This window comes from Thalassophryne amazonica, chromosome 8 (assembly GCF_902500255.1).
Source record: "Thalassophryne amazonica chromosome 8, fThaAma1.1, whole genome shotgun sequence".
Taxonomy (NCBI): domain Eukaryota; kingdom Metazoa; phylum Chordata; class Actinopteri; order Batrachoidiformes; family Batrachoididae; genus Thalassophryne; species Thalassophryne amazonica.
This window is the reverse complement of record NC_047110.1, coordinates 65,197,700-65,215,853: the sequence shown is the minus strand read 5'-3', so window position 1 is coordinate 65,215,853 and position 18,154 is coordinate 65,197,700. Positions and strand designations below refer to the sequence as shown.

Sequence of the window (18,154 nt, the reverse complement as noted above, 5' to 3'; positions counted from 1 at the left end):
GAACAGACGGATGGACAGACGCAAGGCCTTCACAATACCCGATGGCTATATTTTGGCCTTGGGTAAAAAATGTATAACAATTCCTGAATAAAATGTATTTTGCATCAAGAAAATAGAGAGATTATGTTGCTGTGAATGTATGCAGTTTAGAAGTACTAAAGGGAGAAGTATGAGAAGTTGTGACAAAAAATTATTCCTCAGTGTTTTATATACCAGCTGGTTGGGTGGTTTCTTTACTTGTGCAGGACTTTGAGAGTAATAATGAGCTGAAGACAAAGGTCATTGCCTTCCTGGAGGAAGTGATGCACGACCCTGAGCTGTTGACCCAGGAGAGGAAGGCAGCAGCCAACATCATCAGGTACTGACGTGTTTCTCTAAGCTCACACTGACTCACCAAGAAAATATTCACTATATTATGCAGACATCAGAGGCTAGTGTTTTTTTTTTTCATGTCTTTACAGGACTCTAACTCAGGAAGATCATGGTGACAATCAGATCAGCCTTGAAGAAGTAATACAATTGGTGAGTGTCGTCAATAGCTGCTGTCCTCAGTGAGTAATTGCATTCAGTATGGAGCAGTTTTAATGCTGTATTTTGAATCATATTAGCGTTCATCTTTATAATACACACACACACACACACACACACACATTATATATATATATATATATATATATATATATATATATATATATATATATATATATATATATATATATATATATATACAGGGTGGGCCAATAAAATGTTACCATTTTTTTAATTCGTACAATTAGAGAGTGTACTACAACAACCCACAGACCGTTGAGGCCCTGAAGACCAACATCTGTCAGGAAATTCGGAGACTCCCTCTTGAGATGTGTGGCAATGTCATCACAAACAGACAAATGTGTGTGTTGCAGCTGTAATCCAGAGAAGAGGAGCGTGGATTGAACATGTCATCAATTAATGAGCTGTGCAGAAAACAAGAGACAAAGTGGGAAACCTTTGGTATCAAATGTTAATTTGATGCTTCTGTTACAAGTCTGTAAATAAAATTTTTGAATAAGTTCTCATTTCAAAAACTTGTGTACGATCAAAAAGTGGTAACATTTTATTGGCCCACCCTGTATAGTTATACAACCCCTGGCAAAAATTATGGAATCACCGGCCTCGGAGGATGTTCATTCAGTTGTTTAATTTTGTAGAAAAAAAGCAGATCACAGACATGACACAAAACTAAAGTCATTTCAAATGGCAACTTTCTGGCTTTAAGAAACACTATAAGAAATCAAGAAAAAAAGATTGTGGCAGTCAGTAACGGTTACTTTTTTAGACCAAGCAGAGGGAAAAAATATGGAATCACTCAATTCTGAGGAACAAATTATGGAATCACCCTGTAAATTTTCATCCCCAAAATTAACACCTGCATCATATCAGATCTGCTCGTTGACATTGACCCTATGTGTCTTTTTGCAAGGAATGTTTTTGCAGTTTTTGCTCTATGGCAAGATGCATTATCATCTTGAAAAATGATTTCATCATCCCCAAACATCCTTTCAATTGTCCAAAATATCAACATAAACATGTGCATTTATTGATGATGTAATGACAGCCATCTCCCCAGTGCCTTTACCTGACATGCAGCCCCATATCATCAATGACTGTGGAAATTTACATGTTCTGTTCAGGCAGTCATCTTTATAAATCTCATTGGAAAGGCACCAAACAAAAGTTCCAGCATCATCACCTTGCCCAATGCAGATTCGAGATTCATCACTGAATATGACTTTCATCCAATCATCCACAGTCCACAACTGCTTTTCCTTAGCCCATTGTAACCTTGTTTTTTTCTGTTTAGGTGTTAATGATGCCTTTCGTTTAGCTTTTCTGTATGTAAATCCCATTTCCTTTAGGCGGTTTCTTACAGTTCGGTCACAGACGTTGACTCCAGTTTCCTCCCATTCGTTCCTCATTTGTTTTGTTGTACATTTTTCGATTTTTGAGACATATTGCTTTAAGTTTTCTGTCTTGACACTTTGATGTCTTCCTTGGTCTACCAGTATGTTTGCCTTTAACAACCTTCCCATGTTGTTTGTATTTGGTCCAGAGTTTAGACACAGCTGACTGTGAACAACCAACATCTTTTGCAACATTGCGTGATGATTTACTCTCTTTTAAGAGTTTGATAATCCTCTCCTTTGTTTCAATTGACATCTCTCGTGTTGGAGCCATGATTCATGTCAGTCCACTTGGTGCAACAGCTCTCCAAGGTGTGTTCACTCCTTTTTAGATGCAGAATAACGAGCAGATCTGATATGATGCAGGTGTTAGTTTTGGGGATGAAAATTTACAGGGTGATTCCATAATTTTTTCCTCAGAATTGAGTGATTCCATATTTTTTTCCTCTGCTTGGTCTAAAAAAGTAACCGTTACTGACTGCCACAATCTTTTTTTTTCTTGATTTCCTATAGTGTTTCTTAAAGCCAGAAAGTTGCCATTTCAAATGACTTTAGTTTTGTGTCATGTCTGTGATCTGCTTTTTTTCTACAAAATTAAACAACTGAATGAACATCCTCCGAGGCCGGTGATTCCATCATTTTTGCCAGGGGTTGTATGTAGTATATGTTTGTTTTGTTATATCAACTAAACTAAACTAACAAATCAAATAAATCTACCTTATTTGAGTATTGGACAGAAAATTTGTAATGACATTTATAACAATAAAACAGTCAATCAATGCAAAAATTGTTGGCAGAAAGTCCTATCTGCAAAAAAAAAAACTGAGAAACGGATTTACACCACTGAAATGAATTTCTGATAGAAAGTGTGGAAATTTGTCTCAAAACAACTCAGAAATCATGAACAAAATCATAACCAAGTGGTAAGTCTACAAAAAAGGACACTCCAGCATTTGGATAGTTTTTACGTTTCATGCCTGTTGCTGTACTTTTTATCCCCCGCTGACTGAAGACCTGAAGGGGGATTATGTCATGGCAATTTCCATCTGTCTGTCTGTCGTGCACAACAAGGGTATAAGCATTCTGAAACCAACTTCTCTTACACTTTTAGGAGGAATTTTGTGAAACTTGGTACAAGTCCTTGTTATGGGCCCCTTCACACAGTTGGTACCTGTGTAACCACATCACGCTGCTGTTGTGGAAAAAAACAAAAAACATACATACCCATAGGCTTCGTACCTGCATGGATTTCATGCACCTAAGATGAAAATTTCAGACCCCTCAATGATTTCTAAGTGGGAGAACTTGCAAAATCGCAGGGTGTTCAAATACTTATTTTCCTCACTGAACCTTTACACCGTGCGCCGCTGTGGTACAGTTTGAACTGAAACTGAGTACAGTGATTAAAATATCATACAGTGTCTGCCCAGCTTCAGGATGAATACTGCCATGAACTGCCATGAACACTACTGGCCAGTAGATGGTAGCAGAGGCCTTGAAAACTTGCCAAAACAAAATTCCAGATAATCTGTGTCTGCTACATTTAAGATGCGTGGAATTTAACAAACGCAAATACAATAACAATGTCTATAAACCCAGAGAATATATTCACGAGAGTTTTAGGCACCAGAGTTTAATGCTGTTGTCCATGGAGCCTGAACAGAGTGTCTGAAATGCATTTGTCCTGTCGTGAACGTACTGAGATTACCCTATCCAACCCATAATGCACTGCTAGGCACAGCATGTGCTCACGAAAACCTTAAAAATTAGCACATTACTTTAAAACTAAAACATATATCTGATCTTTTCACTTTAAAAAACTTCAGACATGACAGTAATTTTAAATAACTTGTCCAAAATTAGTTTGGTTAAAATTTGAACCATAAGTTAAAAATGTATGCCTCTGGATGACTTGGGTGATATTGCCTGCATATCAGTATGGTGTTAAAGGAAATTAATTTTTTTTTTTTTTTTTTTTTTTTTTTGTGACTAGTTCTCCTTTGCCTGCAGAGAATGGAGCAGTTTCTCCTGGAAGCAGCTCTCTTCTGTTTGCGGAGGGTGGAACTATACATCTGTTAGGAAACTTTTAACAGGTAGGTGTTCAATGATTTTAAATTTTAAAAATGTTTGTCGCTGTCCAGCTTTATTTACTACGTTATCGGTCTAAAAGTTATCGGACATAAATTTATCAGAAGATAATTAGTCCGATAATGTTTTTTTTAAAGTTATCTAAAAAGATAATCTGACAATGAAAACATTATCTTCGATAATTATCAGATTATCGGAACTGTGCCCACCACTGGAAACATTACCACTGCGCTACCGTCACTGGCCTGTAAAAAGTGCAGGAAAATGCCTGAAATCAACAAACAGATGGATGTATTAAAAAAAAACAATGAAAACACACACCATAAAAAACACCCTCTTACCAAGTATGAACTGTCTGGTCCTTTGTAGATGACCCATGGTCACAGACGTACAGACGTGCGCTTTTATCATGTTCATCTACTGGTCCAGTGTGTCCAGCTGGCCCCGCGTGCGTGTCCATGTGGTACAGAGCTCACGTGGGTGACATGACAGTCGGATCAACCACTGCATGTTATGATCTGGCAGTCTATTGTCACCTGGGGCAGCCTGTCAGTGTGCGCACTGTGGGCGGACACACCCTGTCAGTACAGCGCACACACCAATACACCATCTGTACATTGATATATCAGCAGTGCTAACACCCCCCACCCCCAGCTCTCACAGCGCACCCTTGTCTTTCAGACGCTGGTGTGCACAAATAGTTATAGCAACAGGTGTACGAGGCATTCGAGGCAGCTACGAATTTACATGTTTTGCATACAATTCCTGCTTCATGCGCACTTTGTGCGCACTTTGACCAAATTCGCACTATGTGTGAAGGGGCCCTACAGGTTGGTAATACACATATTATCATGTCGTTCAATTTGCGCTTGTTTTACCTTGATTAACAAATCTAGACTGGGTCAGTTTCCTGAGTGGGTGCCTGTTTTCTGAAATCAACTCCTCTCACATTTTTTAGGAGGAATTTTGTGAAACTTAGTACAAGTCATTGTTATAGGTTGGTAATACACATATTATCATATTGTACATTATTATCACTTACTGAAGTGCTGCTGGGCCAGTAGCATAGATTTACATTTACGCTACCTGTCCATACCTGCCTGCAGTAATGGGTGGGTATCCCAATACCTGCCCGTTGTGCATAAACTGATGACGTCATATCATGCGCAACCCAAGAACTGTCCGCAGACGATAACATGAAAAGGCGAGAAGTGTGTGTTGGTCCCACTATGGATATTCCGGATGATTTTATCATGGATAGTCCGACCATGAACAGCAGCCAAAGCAGCCAGCTTGATGAGGACGCGCTGGCGAATTTGGAGAGCAGCGAAGCTACCAGCCCAACACGACAAAACCCGGGCGAATATCGGTCATTTTGGGTGACAGGGCATGGACGTCGGGCCTCTGAAAATGCATACCACCCTCCAAAAGCATGTTATTGTTTTAATATTGACACAGAGTTCTGGCCCTTGATTAACAAACCTAGACATTGTCAGTTTCATGAGTTGGTGTCTGCATTCTGAAATCAACTATCACATACGTTGAAATGTTATCAGAATGCAGCAAGCACTTGTACCAAAGCAGCATTTGCCAGTGAGGTATATTGTGTTCTCAGGGCACTCTTGAGTTGATTGCGGGGGTAAAACATCCAAAAATGTTAGCATTCTTTGTGCCAAAATGCACAGAAGTGCTGTTTGTTTCATTTAGGTGGAGGGAGGGAAGGCAGAGGGATTTGAGAACCACTCTGCTTTGGAAATCGCCGAGCAGCTGACACTGCTGGACCACCTGGTTTTTAAAGTCATCCCTTATGAGTGAGTATGATGGCAACTTGAAATTATCTGTAAAACATGCAGAGTACACACAAGCTACATGTTTGTTTCTTGAACTTGTTCACTCTGTGTGGTTTTACAGGGAATTCTTTGGCCAAGGCTGGATGAAGAATGACAAAAATGAGAAGACACCATACATCATGAGAACAACTAAGCACTTCAACGATGTATGTGTCAAACACCATCTTTTACAACTTCTCTTATTTTCTTCTCTTATTAAGTCTGAGCACATTGTCTCCTTTTCCCACTGTAAGGTAAGTAACCTGATAGCCACAGAGATCCTGCGCTGTGATGATGTGGTCACTCGGGTTGCAGTCATAGAGAAATGGGTGGCTGTGGCGGACATCTGTCGCTGTCTCCACAATTACAATGCCGTGCTTGAGATCACCTCCTCCCTCAACCGCAGCTCTGTCTTCCGTCTCAAGAAGACATGGCTAAAAATTTCCAAACAGGTATTTATTACATGCACATCATTTGTTGTTTTTCTTGCAGAGCTTCATGCCAATAAAGGTCATCATTCTGATAATGTCCTACCTTTATTCTCCAGACAAAAGCTCTGATAGACAAGCTTCAGAAACTGGTCTCGTCAGAAGGAAGGTTCAAAAACCTGAGAGAAGCTTTGAAGAAGTAGGTTCATGTCTTCGGTGTAGTTTCTTTACATGATCATTGTGGTAAAGATGAAGTAATAGTGATAGAAGTGTGTTCCTTCCACCAGCTGTGATCCTCCCTGTGTGCCCTATCTGGGCATGTACCTCACTGACCTGGCTTTCATTGAGGAGGGAACACCAAATTACACAGAAGACAACTTGGTCAACTTTTCAAAGATGAGGATGGTAAGATGTTTGAATTTGCATGAGAGACAAAGTAAATGTACAGCCCCAGTTCCAGTGAAGTTGGGATGTTGTGTATAATGTAAATAAAAGCAGAATACAATGATTTGCAAATCCACTTCAACCTATATTCAATTGAATACACCACAAAGACAAGATATTTAATGTTGAAACTGCTAAACTTTATTATTTTTATGCAAATATTTGATCATTTTGAAATGGATGCCAGTAACATGTTTCAAAATAGTTGGGACAGGGTGACAAAAGACTGGGAAAGTTGGTGAATGCTCAAAGAACACCTGTTTGGAACATTCCACAGGTGAACAGGTTAATTGGAAACAGGTGAGTGTCATGATTGGGTATAAAAGGAGCATCCCCAAAAGGCTCAGCATTTCACAAGCACAGATGGAGCGAGGATCACCACTTTAAGAAAAACTGCATGAAAAAAATAGTCCAACAGTTTAAGAACAATGTTTCTCAACCTTCAATTGCAAGGAATTTAGGGATTCCATCATCTACAGTCCATAATATAATCAGAAGATTCAGATAATCTGGAGAACTTTCTACACATAAGCGGTAAGGCCGAAAACCAACATTGAATTCCCGTGACCTTTGATCCCTCAGGCGGCACTGCATTAAAAACCGACATCATTGTGTAAAGGATCTTACCGCGTGGGCTCAGGAACACTTCAGAAAACCATTGTCAGTTAATACAGTTTGACGCTACATCTACAAGTGCAAGTTAAAACTCCACCATGCAGAGCAAAAACCATACATCAACAACATCCAGAAACACCGCCGCCTTCTCTGGGCCTGAACTCATTTGAAATGGACAGATGTAAAGTGGAAAAGTGTGCTGTGGTCTGATGAGTCCACATTTCAAATTGTTTTTGGAAATCATGGACGCTGTGTCCTCTGGACAAAAGAGGAAAAAGACCATCCAGATTGTTACCAGCACTAAGTTCAAAAACAAGCATCTGTGATGGTATGGGGGTATGTTAGTACGCATGACATGGACAACTTACACATCTGTGATGGCACCATCAATGCTGAAAGGTACATCCAGGTTTTGGAGCAACACATGCTGCCATCCAAGTAACGTCTTTTTCAGGGACGTCCCTGCTTATTTCAAGTCACATTCTGCATGTGTTACAACAGGGTGACTTCGCAGTAAAATAGTACGGGTACTAGACTGGCCTGCCTGCAGTTCAGACTTGTCACCCATTGAAAATGTGTGGCACATTATGAAGCACAAAATACGACAACGAAGACCCCGGACTGTTGAATAAATGAAGTCGTACATCAAGCAAGAATGAGAAAGAATTCCACCTACAAAGCTTCAACAATTAATGTCCTCAGTTCCCAAACACTTTTTCCCAAATCACTTTTTGTTAGAAGGAAAGGTGATGTAACGAAGTGGTAAACATACGACTGTCGCAGCTTTTTTGAAACGTGTTATAGGCATCCATTTCAAAATGACCAAATCTTGCACAAAAACAAAAAAGTCTATCAGTTTGAACATTAAATATCTTGTCTTTCTGGTGTATTCAATTGAATACAGGTTGAAGAGGATTTGCAAATCATTGTATTCTGTTTTTATTTACATTTTTCACAGTGTCCCAACTTCATTGGAATTGGAGTTGTATGTGTTCATCAGAGTTATAATTTCATCAAAGATGAAAATGATATAAACAAGACATGTAGATGATTGTATTGCCGCTGTAATCACCAAATTTTTTATTTTTTTTTACTTTGCTTAATGGCATCATGTACGTAACATCACAGGATGTCAGTGGTCTGATGCACTGTTAAGGCCCAGGTGAGCAGAAGCAGCAAACCGCATTTCAGTATGCCATCTAGCTCCCAGATATGCCCATGAATGTATTTTAGACAATGAGCTCTAATTTGATGTGGACCTTAAACCTATGACAGGTAGCACATTGCCCATGGCAATCCACAGGTTCTAGATTGGGCAGTGTTTATAAAATAGGTAGCTGACATTTCTCAAGGGTGGCAATAAATTATGCAAAGTTTCTATAATGATTTTAACTGAAGTGCAAAAAATTAAATTGAGAAAGTTTTGTGAATTATTGTATTTATTATTTCGCACATTTAGTTGATGTCATGTTTTACAAGTGGCAAGGTTGAGATATATCCTTTGTTCAGAGCTTGTCTGGTTACCAGGGACTGATTAATGGTGATATCAACGTCCATCATTCACTGTTGTTATCTAATATCCCTCATTTTTTCAAAAATATTAGTCCTATCAACTTTCCATTTTTGCAGCATTCATCCATCCAGAATACATAAGAATACCAAACAGCAAATGTCAGCTCTCCCCAGTTTTTCCGTGATTGAAGTTAAACACACACATGTAAACAGAGGCCACTTTGCTATTTATATATATGATATGATCTGTGTTGTAAAAGGACAGTCCACAGAGTTTATCCACCAAGTCAAATTTATGTTGCTCTTTGTGTTTTAAAAATATTCCTGAGGATGGGACACAACAAAAAAAAAATGTTTTATGCATTTACTTGATTTAAATGTGTACATCAGTCCCACGTAATCAGAATGTGGGACAGAGAGACATATTTCAATCAAGTAAGTTCATGGAATTGTTTTAGTGTACGACGATGACCTCTGAGTTGACTTTGACTTTCGATCTATGCTCATGACATGACTTGTGTTGTTAGAGTGCAGTCCGTTGAGTTTATCTACTAGGTTTGATTGAAATTGCACTTTGCATGTTGGACATCTTGCCGCAGGAAGTAAACAATGAGGTCTGATTTGGCGTTGGCCTTTGACCAATGACCTTGACATGACGTGTTGTGAGAAGACGGTCTACTGAGTTTGATTGAAATTGCTCTTTGTGTTTTGGAGATATCACCATTGATAGTCAAACAAACAGATTTAGCCATTACAACAGCCATGTTCAACTTTGAGACAAGACTGATTAAGCCTGATGTGTAAACCCATGTGCCAACTATAAGTGATGCTGTGTACAGGAGCAGCTTGTCACACATGTAAATGATACCATCTTGTGGCCATAGATGATAATGCAGTAGTTTGTTGTTTTGTTTTATGTATGTAACTTTGAAATACCAACAAAACAAGTGAAAAAAAATGCAAGAAAAAAACAACTTATAGTCTGGAAAATAACGTAATATGATTACAGCCTTGCTGTAACGGGGGTCATATACTATAAAACCCTCAAACAACATTCTGTCTGAAACTTAATGGTGACTTTTGAATAAGGCTTCATAAAATTATTTAGAGACCATGTAAAATGCACAACCATGCCACACCCACATTTCAAAGTATCTGGGATGTAGAGAAAATATTCCAAGTTTAATAACAATAAAATATCAGATTTAATTTTCCATAAATGTGCCATTTTCCAAAATAGGTATTCCACAAATCTGGAAATTTGACCTTGGCCTCTGACTTTGATTGTTGGATGATAAACCAAAATCAGATCCCTTCTTCCCATCCACAGGTCCACTGTACCTGCTGTTTCACCAAAATCAGATTAGAAATTCTAAAGATACTTTGTTGACCTTTATACAAAAATAATTACATTGATCATGATAGGTGCATATGCCTCTGGTGGTATACCTAATTGCACCATGTCGATTTGTAATAAAACTTTAAAAAGAAATTAGAAATCAGAACAAATCCTTTCCTTGCTCCTTGCCAAGTTGAAATAATTCTAGCAATACAATTCAGATAACTGTTATAACCCGTATATCTCATGTTTATACATCACAGTTGTGTCTCACAGATCATAAATACAAGAATTACACAACTTCATTTGACACAGATTATATTAGTCATATTTACAGTCCAACCAAAATCCCCGTCAAGTTATCAGTCTATCAATGTCTTGGCTTGATTAATGCACTGGGTCAAAACAAACAAATGCATATACCCAAACAGGTGTGAGATGCCAGTGAACCTGCAACACTCTCTGTAACTTCTGATGTTTTTTTTTTTTTTACCAATATTTGGAGAAGTAATCTCCAGCAAAACAATATAATAAAGTTAAAGCCACACTCTGGAAAGGAGTTCTCAATAAAAGTGCTCTCTTTCCCTCTACAACTGACACCCCTGTACATACTGTCCTTTGAATTTTTACAATATGCAACATCCTGTTGTATTTGTAGATTCTCTGCCAAGTACATTTCTTGCCATGAATGCAAACAAGCATGTGTACATGCTACTGCACAAGCATAACTCTGTGCTGACTGTAGCCTTTAAATTATGAAATTCAAAATTTGATATGGATGCGCGTTGCTGAACCATCCAGCAGGTGCCATTGTTCACCAAATGGCAGCACAGCATGTGATGTGTTCCTTTTGATGTGGAAAAGAAATTAGTTTCAAGGTAGCCAGTAGCCAGTAATCAGTAATCCCCACCCACACGGTCTATCTAATCTTTAATATCAGTTTTACTTTCCCATTCTGTTGTAGAGTATGTCCCTTAATGTCTTCCTTTTCATGGAGACTCCAAAACAATGTTTGAAGCTAGGTGTTTTAAAGGTTTTGAACTGTTTCCAAAGTTGTGTTTCAAAAAAAAGATTTGGGACCATCCCCAGCTATTTTATTCCTTAGTTACAGTTTTTCTTTTCTGTGTATTCTGTGTATTTCCTGTATTTGTCAATGTACATACTTTTTCTCCCTGCAGTTGATGTCTTAACTGTGCCTGTTCAGGAATGAAAAGAAAACAAAATATTGTGCTGGTAACTTTGACAGAGGATTAAAGTGGTTTTCCAATACCTCTGCTCAGCCAAGCCACCAGAGGGCAGGCACTGTATATTTTCCATTGACTATAGACTCACCATTTATTGTATTAAACTTGCCTGACCTGTAGATGTCCGGAGTATGCATTGAACTGAATAACTGAAAGTGAAAATGTGTCCCAATCATGAATCAACAGTCAGGCTATATGTATTGCGACAGTTCACAATTTTGGTAATTTTTGACTCTGTACACCACGACGCTGGCGCGCAATTAATCCATCAAGATGTGCTTGTATTGTAGACCTCCAACTTTAATTCAAGTGGTTTAAAAAAACAAACTGCATGAATCATTTAGAATTTAGGACCATTTTTTACAATGTCCCCATATTTTCAGAGGCAATAAGTAATTGGGCAAATTAAATACAATGCAGATCATCACTTTACAGGCAGTTGTGTTCAAACAAGTCAGGGGATGGATACATGAACATTTCCAAGTTGCTGATTAATAAATAGTAAATATAGATAAATAGATAAATAGTTCAATGATCAGAGGTTCCCCTTCATCTGTTTGTCATTGATGACATTCATCCATCCATCCATCCATCTTCTACCGCTTAGTCCAATTAAGGGTCGCAGGGGGCTGGAGCCTATCCCAGCAGTCATAGAGCGCGAGGCGGGGTACACCCAGGACAGGACATTCATTACCTCCAAAACAAAAAGGCATTTTGGTTCTTTTTGCAGATTTCCCACATCATCAGAGAAATCAGGCAGTTTCAGCAAACAGCATATAAGATTGATCTCCAAACAAAGGTACGCAACTACTGACAAATAGCCAGAGATTTATGCAGATGCACAAAAATCTTAAATGTGCTTATTTTTTTCATTCCTGTTTCAGGTAGCCCAGTATCTGCTGGACAGCAGCTGTGTTCTCGATGAAGAAAGCATGTATGAAGCTTCACTCAGAATTGAGCCTAAAGTGCCCAACTGAAAGAGATGACAGTCATCTACATTTTTTCCTCTGTTAATATGCCACATTATTTAACACATGCACATTAGATTTTGTATAGTTGTACATGTTTAAAATATTCGATTTTCTGTACAGTAGATATTTACACAAAACTAGATATTTACACAAAACATTACACTGCACTTTTTTATGTCAAAATGTCATACACCATATGCTTGAAATTTATTTTTAATTGCTATTTCAGTTAGAATTGGGGCTTTTAAAGCATAATAACAGAGGTCACTGGGTGCACTAAGATGTCTACTTTGTGACCAATGACATTATTTTGCATCGCTTCACATCAACTCAAATGTGCACTTTTTGAGTCCTCACGCTGCCAGCTGTGGTTCTCTTTGCTCGAGTTTATTGATAATTGCAACAAATGTAGCATTTTCAATATGTAACCACATCAAATCAGGTATAGCGCACAGGTAATATAATTGTATTTGGTGATGGCAAACTATTTTTAGCGTACACAAAGCAGGACTGCCTCTGTGCTTCTCAAACCAAAAAAATGCATATAATTTCTCCTCACTCCTTCAAGATACACATCCAGAATTAACAAAAAAAAGGTGAGTCTTATGTTGAAGAAGGATTACACCATACTTGCTGCTGTTTTTGTCTCACAAAAAGCCTTTTCACACTCTCGCTCTCTTCCGGGTCTGACGCGCAAGGTCAAAGGGCAAGAGGTGTAAACTGCATCATGACTGACTGTGTGGGTAGCGAGAATGACAGAGACTTTGATTATTTTTCCCGTTGGAGTGTTGATTCCTTGAAAGATTTTTTGTGAAAATGTGGTATTGGTGTCCAAGGAAGAAAAACTGAAGCTTATGCTGCACATGAACTGAAGATTCAGGGTTTTGCCGGACTCGACCCACTGATGACCCAGACAGTGTCTATTCATTAACATAGAATCAGCTGATCGCTTTACGGTCCCCTATGAGGGCCCCTTCACAAATAGTGCAAATATGTACAACTCAGGGTGACTCACGGCTGTAGAGCTTGTACATTTTATATGATACCACTTTTTGATCGTACACAGGTTTTTGAAATGAGAACTTATTTGAAAATTTTATTTACAGACTTGTAACAGAAGTATCATATTAACATTTGATATCAAAGGGTTCCCACTTTGTCTCTTGTTTTCTGCACAGTTCAGTAATTGATGACATGTTCAAAAAAAGGTAACATTTTATTGGCCCACCTTGTATGAGCGCACCACAAAACATCGCACCGACGGGCAGGCGTGCACAATGCCGGTCCAACGCTTTAATGTGTAACCACATCGCGCAGCTGTTGTGAAGAAAAAATAAATTTAAAAAAATGCATGTTGCAGTGGTTTTGTGCACACAAGAACACAGTACAAGCAGCAGTGTGATGTGTAACCACATCCTGCAGCTGCTGTGAAAAAAAATTAAAAATACGTCACCCATGGGATTCGAATCCAAACTTTCCAAAAGCTCTGGTTGCCAGTCAGAAACTTTACCACTGAGCTACCATCACTGGTCTGTGAAAGATGCAGGAAACTGCATGATATCAGGAAAGACATGGACATATTTAAATAAATAAATAAATAAAACCACACACCATAAAAAAACATCGCATTATATTGAATCCCTCTTATCAAGTAGGCAATACAAATATGATCCGTCTGTTCCTCTGTAGATGACCCATGGTCACAGACATACAGTCAAGAAATGACATGAATGAGAAGCTGTTAGCTGGTCTCATCATGTCCACACCTGCTGGCACGTGTCCAGCCAGCCCACGCGTGTGTCCTACATGGTACACGTGTCTTGTGGACGGCACACCGCAGGACTGACATCACGTCATGAGAAACAGAGCACACGTGCTGACGTGACAATCAGATCGCCTGCTGTGTGTTATGATCTGATGGTCCATTTCAACCTGGGGGCAGCCCGTCGCCACAGCAATATATGTTTTTATTATTTCCACATGATGATAGCAAGCAGACACAGTGTTTCACAGTGGGCAGTTGTTAGTCCATGTCCGTCCAAACACAGCACGTGTTGTCCAGCTGGGATGTCCAGAACGACAGATCTCCACAGCTGCTTCTGTCAGTGGCCACACCTCCTGTCAGTTCAGTGCACAGACCAAAGCCGCAGTCGTGGGGAACTTAGACAAATTTCACTGCCATCACGACAGTGATTGTCTGCAGACTGTTTTTGTGTTAATAGTCCGAATGGCAACACATTTTCTAAGTGCCATGCAAGCGGTTTTAGATGTTCATGCATGTCACCTGGAATTTGGCCGACACCTGCCGTGAGAAGGTTCGATGGGCACATTCTGTCTTTCAGCCACTGGTGTGCCCAAATAGTTGTAGCAACAGGTGTACGAGGCAGCTGCGATTTTACTGGTTTTGCACAGGATTCCTGCTTCATGCACACTTTATGCGCAGATCGACCAAATTCGCACTATGTGTGAAGGGGTCCTAAATCTTGTGCACTACATTTGTATTTCCAAGAGTGTGAAATAATTATTCATGAAGAATAAAATAAAATTAATCTTGGATCTGGTTGGTGAATGGCAGCTGAATGGTGTCTCCAGTAAATATTCATGAAGTAACTGCCTAGTCCATTTCCCTTCATGTTCTGTCTCATTTATTAGGCTTATAGGCACATGTGCATGTGATTTGGATCAATGAATAATGAACACAGGTGGGATAAAATGCACTAATTTATATCACAACAGAGCAAGGCGACAGGTTATGCTGCCCTTTTAAAAGATGATGATGGTAAATCATTCCCCAACCCGATATCCGAACTCAAGTCCAGCTGGCTGGATGATAAGAGCTGCATGATTCAATGGCACTGCTACGCATTTAACCTAGACTTAAAACTCGAGGGGACAGAGCCTTCTCCGTGGTCGGTCCCAGACTCTGGAACGCTCTGCCCCTACATGTCCAATCTGCTCCCACTGTGGAGTGTTTTAGGTCCCGTCTTAAGGCCCATTTTTATTCCTTGGCTTTTAACACCGCGTGAGTTGTACGGTCCTTGTGGCTTATTTTATTTTTATTTTATTGAAATTTATTTTATCATGGTTTTATCTATCTATGTATTATTTTATCTTATCTATTTTATTGTTATTATTGCTATTTTCCGTGTCTATGCTTTTGTTGTGCAGCACTTTGGAGACTCGGGTCTGTTTAAATGTGCTTTATAAATAAAGTGGATTGGATTGGATTGGATTAACCGGCGCACTGCCGCACAATTTGCCGGGCCAACGCGACCCGCTGGATCCCACGCTGTGTGCTCCTGGACACTGCGTGATATAAAATAATTATTTTGTAGCAGATTAATCATTTGCACTCAGAGATTGGCTGATAAAACCATCTCTAATCGCTCCAGGAATTTTCTCCACCAGCTTTTCTTGTGCTCTTCATGGGGTGGAGAAAGCATTTGGGATAATCTCAAAGGTAATTATTGATAATATTTATATTGTAATGGCTTGGTAAAACAGTTGCATTTTCACTCCTTTTTATAAGCATCTGTAAAATTATGTTTATTGTGGATTTAGAGAGTTGTTTGATTGACGCTGTCACTGACCGACCGACTGACCGAGCGTCTGTTTACATTTTTACACCTCTCAACTTTTGAACCAAGGTGGTTGCGCATGTGTATTCACAGTGTGAGAAAAGGCTTATTGCAGTGTCAGTGGTGGGCACAGCTAACCTAACAGTTAGCTTCAATGACTGCTAATCTGTGTAGCTGAAGCTACTGCTAGCCTTAAAATTTGATTTTAACTTGGTATCTTGGCTCTAAAACCCTGAAAAACAGATCTAAAGGCCTGAAATTTGAATATTTGGAGCATAAAAATGGAGGTTGCCAAAATGTTTTAGTATGCCAAGTAGAGTTGCCACCTTTCAGAAATGAAAATAATGGATGCGCACCATGACTCCTCAGGGCCACTACCACCACCCAAGGAGTGGTATATTTAATTCTGAAAAAAAGCATTCAGTCATACTTAAAGCTTTAAGTGCTTTATTAACACGAAACTGTTAATAATAAACTGTGCAGTCACTGAAGTGTGCAATAATAAACATAAATATTAAGGAAAACAGATTAATAATTTTAATCTTTAAAGTGAGGGCATTTTTACTTTAAGAGCAAATAAAAAATAAAAATAGTTGTTTGCCTACAGTTTGCCTTGTACTCATTGCCACTAACACTGTCAAGCCAGGGGTTTGACTCTTCCCACTCATGTCTGTACATTTGCAAACGTTTTTGCTTCTTTGGTTGTGTTGGAGTTTCCTCACTACAGGACCCGACAGGAGGTACAGAGATGACATTGGCAGCCCTTAATATTTCCTGTGTTTTATTTTGTTCATTATTCAGTTTTGATGAGTGTGTGTGAGATATTTATGAAAATACGGAACAATTTACAGTAAATATGGGACACAACAATTAATTGTCAAATGAAGGACAATTCTGTATGTTGAGACGGGTGGCAACCCTAATGCCAAGATAGATGATGATCAAGACGTACATCAATAATTAAATGAACAGATGAAATGAAACAGCAGTTTGCATACAACATACAGTTTATTTATGGACAGAAAATATAAAATGAATAAGAAATATTAAGAAATAAAAACATGTAAAATTATTTTAATAATCTCATTAATGCATTTGGGCATCACGGTGGATTAGTGGTTAGCCCTGTTGTCTCACAGCATGAAGATCCTGTGATCATTCATGTTCTTCCCAAGATTGTGTGGGTTCTATCCCATTGCTCTGGCTTCCTCCCACTTTTAAAGACATGCAGGTTAGGTGCATTGGAAACTTTAAATTGACCGTAGGTGTGAATGTATGTTTGTCTATATGTGGCCCTGCGATGGACTGGCAGCCTGTCCAGGGTGTACCCTGCCTCTCGCCCAGTGGCTGCTGGGATACTCTCCAGCTCCTATGTGACTCTAAAATGGAATAGGCATGTAAAAAAAAAGAAGAATGGATCATTAATGTATGTAGCGTGCCTGGATCTCCTTTATCTCCTCAATGTGATGCTTGTTGAGCGATGTTTGGATTTTCATTGGTGGATTAGTCTAAGCTTCAACTGGAATAAATATACATGGTTTTCAGGTTTACAAATGTTTTTCACCATTATATTAAAAAAAGGTTTGCTGACTGAAAGTTAGCGGAACTAAATTTTGATATTTTGTAAGCTAATTGGTCCGCTAATCATTTTCAAAGTTAGCTGAAAAGCTAATCCGCTAACAAAATTGCTTGACCTCAATCTCCTCAATGTGATGCTTGTTCAGCGATGTTTGGATTTCGCTTGTTGGATTAGTCTATAAGCTTTAACTCAAACAAATATGCATCGTTTTCAGGTTTGCTTTTTTTTTCACAGTAGATTTTTTTGTATTGTGTTCACTGAGTAAAAGTTAGCGGAACTAAATTTTACATAAGCAAATTGGTCGGCTAATCATTTTCAAAGTTAGCTGAAAAGCTAATCCGCTAACAAAATGGCTTGACCTTAGTCTCCTTAATGTGATGCTTGTTCAGCGATGCTTGGATTTTGTTTGTTGGATTAGTCTATAAGCTCTAACTGAAACAAATATGTATCGTTTTCAGGTTTGCAAATGTTTTTCACAGTAGATTTTTTATTTAATTCTGTATGCTGACTTAAAGTTAGCGGAACTAAATTTTGCATAAGCGAATTGGTCCGCTAATCATTTTCAAAGTTAGCTGAAAAGCTAATCT

General features: G+C 38.8%; 1 protein-coding gene across 2 annotated transcripts in view; it reads left to right on the top strand.

Annotated features, from left to right (window-relative positions):
• Positions 1–12,949, top strand: part of rasgrf1 (Ras protein specific guanine nucleotide releasing factor 1) — a 112,042-nt gene extending 99,093 nt beyond the window's left edge. For both annotated transcript variants that reach the window (XM_034176525.1, XM_034176524.1), the window contains 9 exons: positions 246–358; positions 462–522; positions 5,736–5,839; positions 5,940–6,024; positions 6,112–6,309; positions 6,405–6,484; positions 6,573–6,690; positions 12,170–12,238; positions 12,324–12,949. In XM_034176525.1, coding sequence (XP_034032416.1) covers positions 246–358; positions 462–522; positions 5,736–5,839; positions 5,940–6,024; positions 6,112–6,309; positions 6,405–6,484; positions 6,573–6,690; positions 12,170–12,238; positions 12,324–12,416 — 921 coding nt within the window. In that variant the 3' untranslated portion in view covers positions 12,417–12,949. The remainder of the gene's footprint in view (positions 1–245; positions 359–461; positions 523–5,735; positions 5,840–5,939; positions 6,025–6,111; positions 6,310–6,404; positions 6,485–6,572; positions 6,691–12,169; positions 12,239–12,323) is intronic.
• The last annotated feature ends 5,205 nt before the right edge of the window (positions 12,950–18,154 follow it).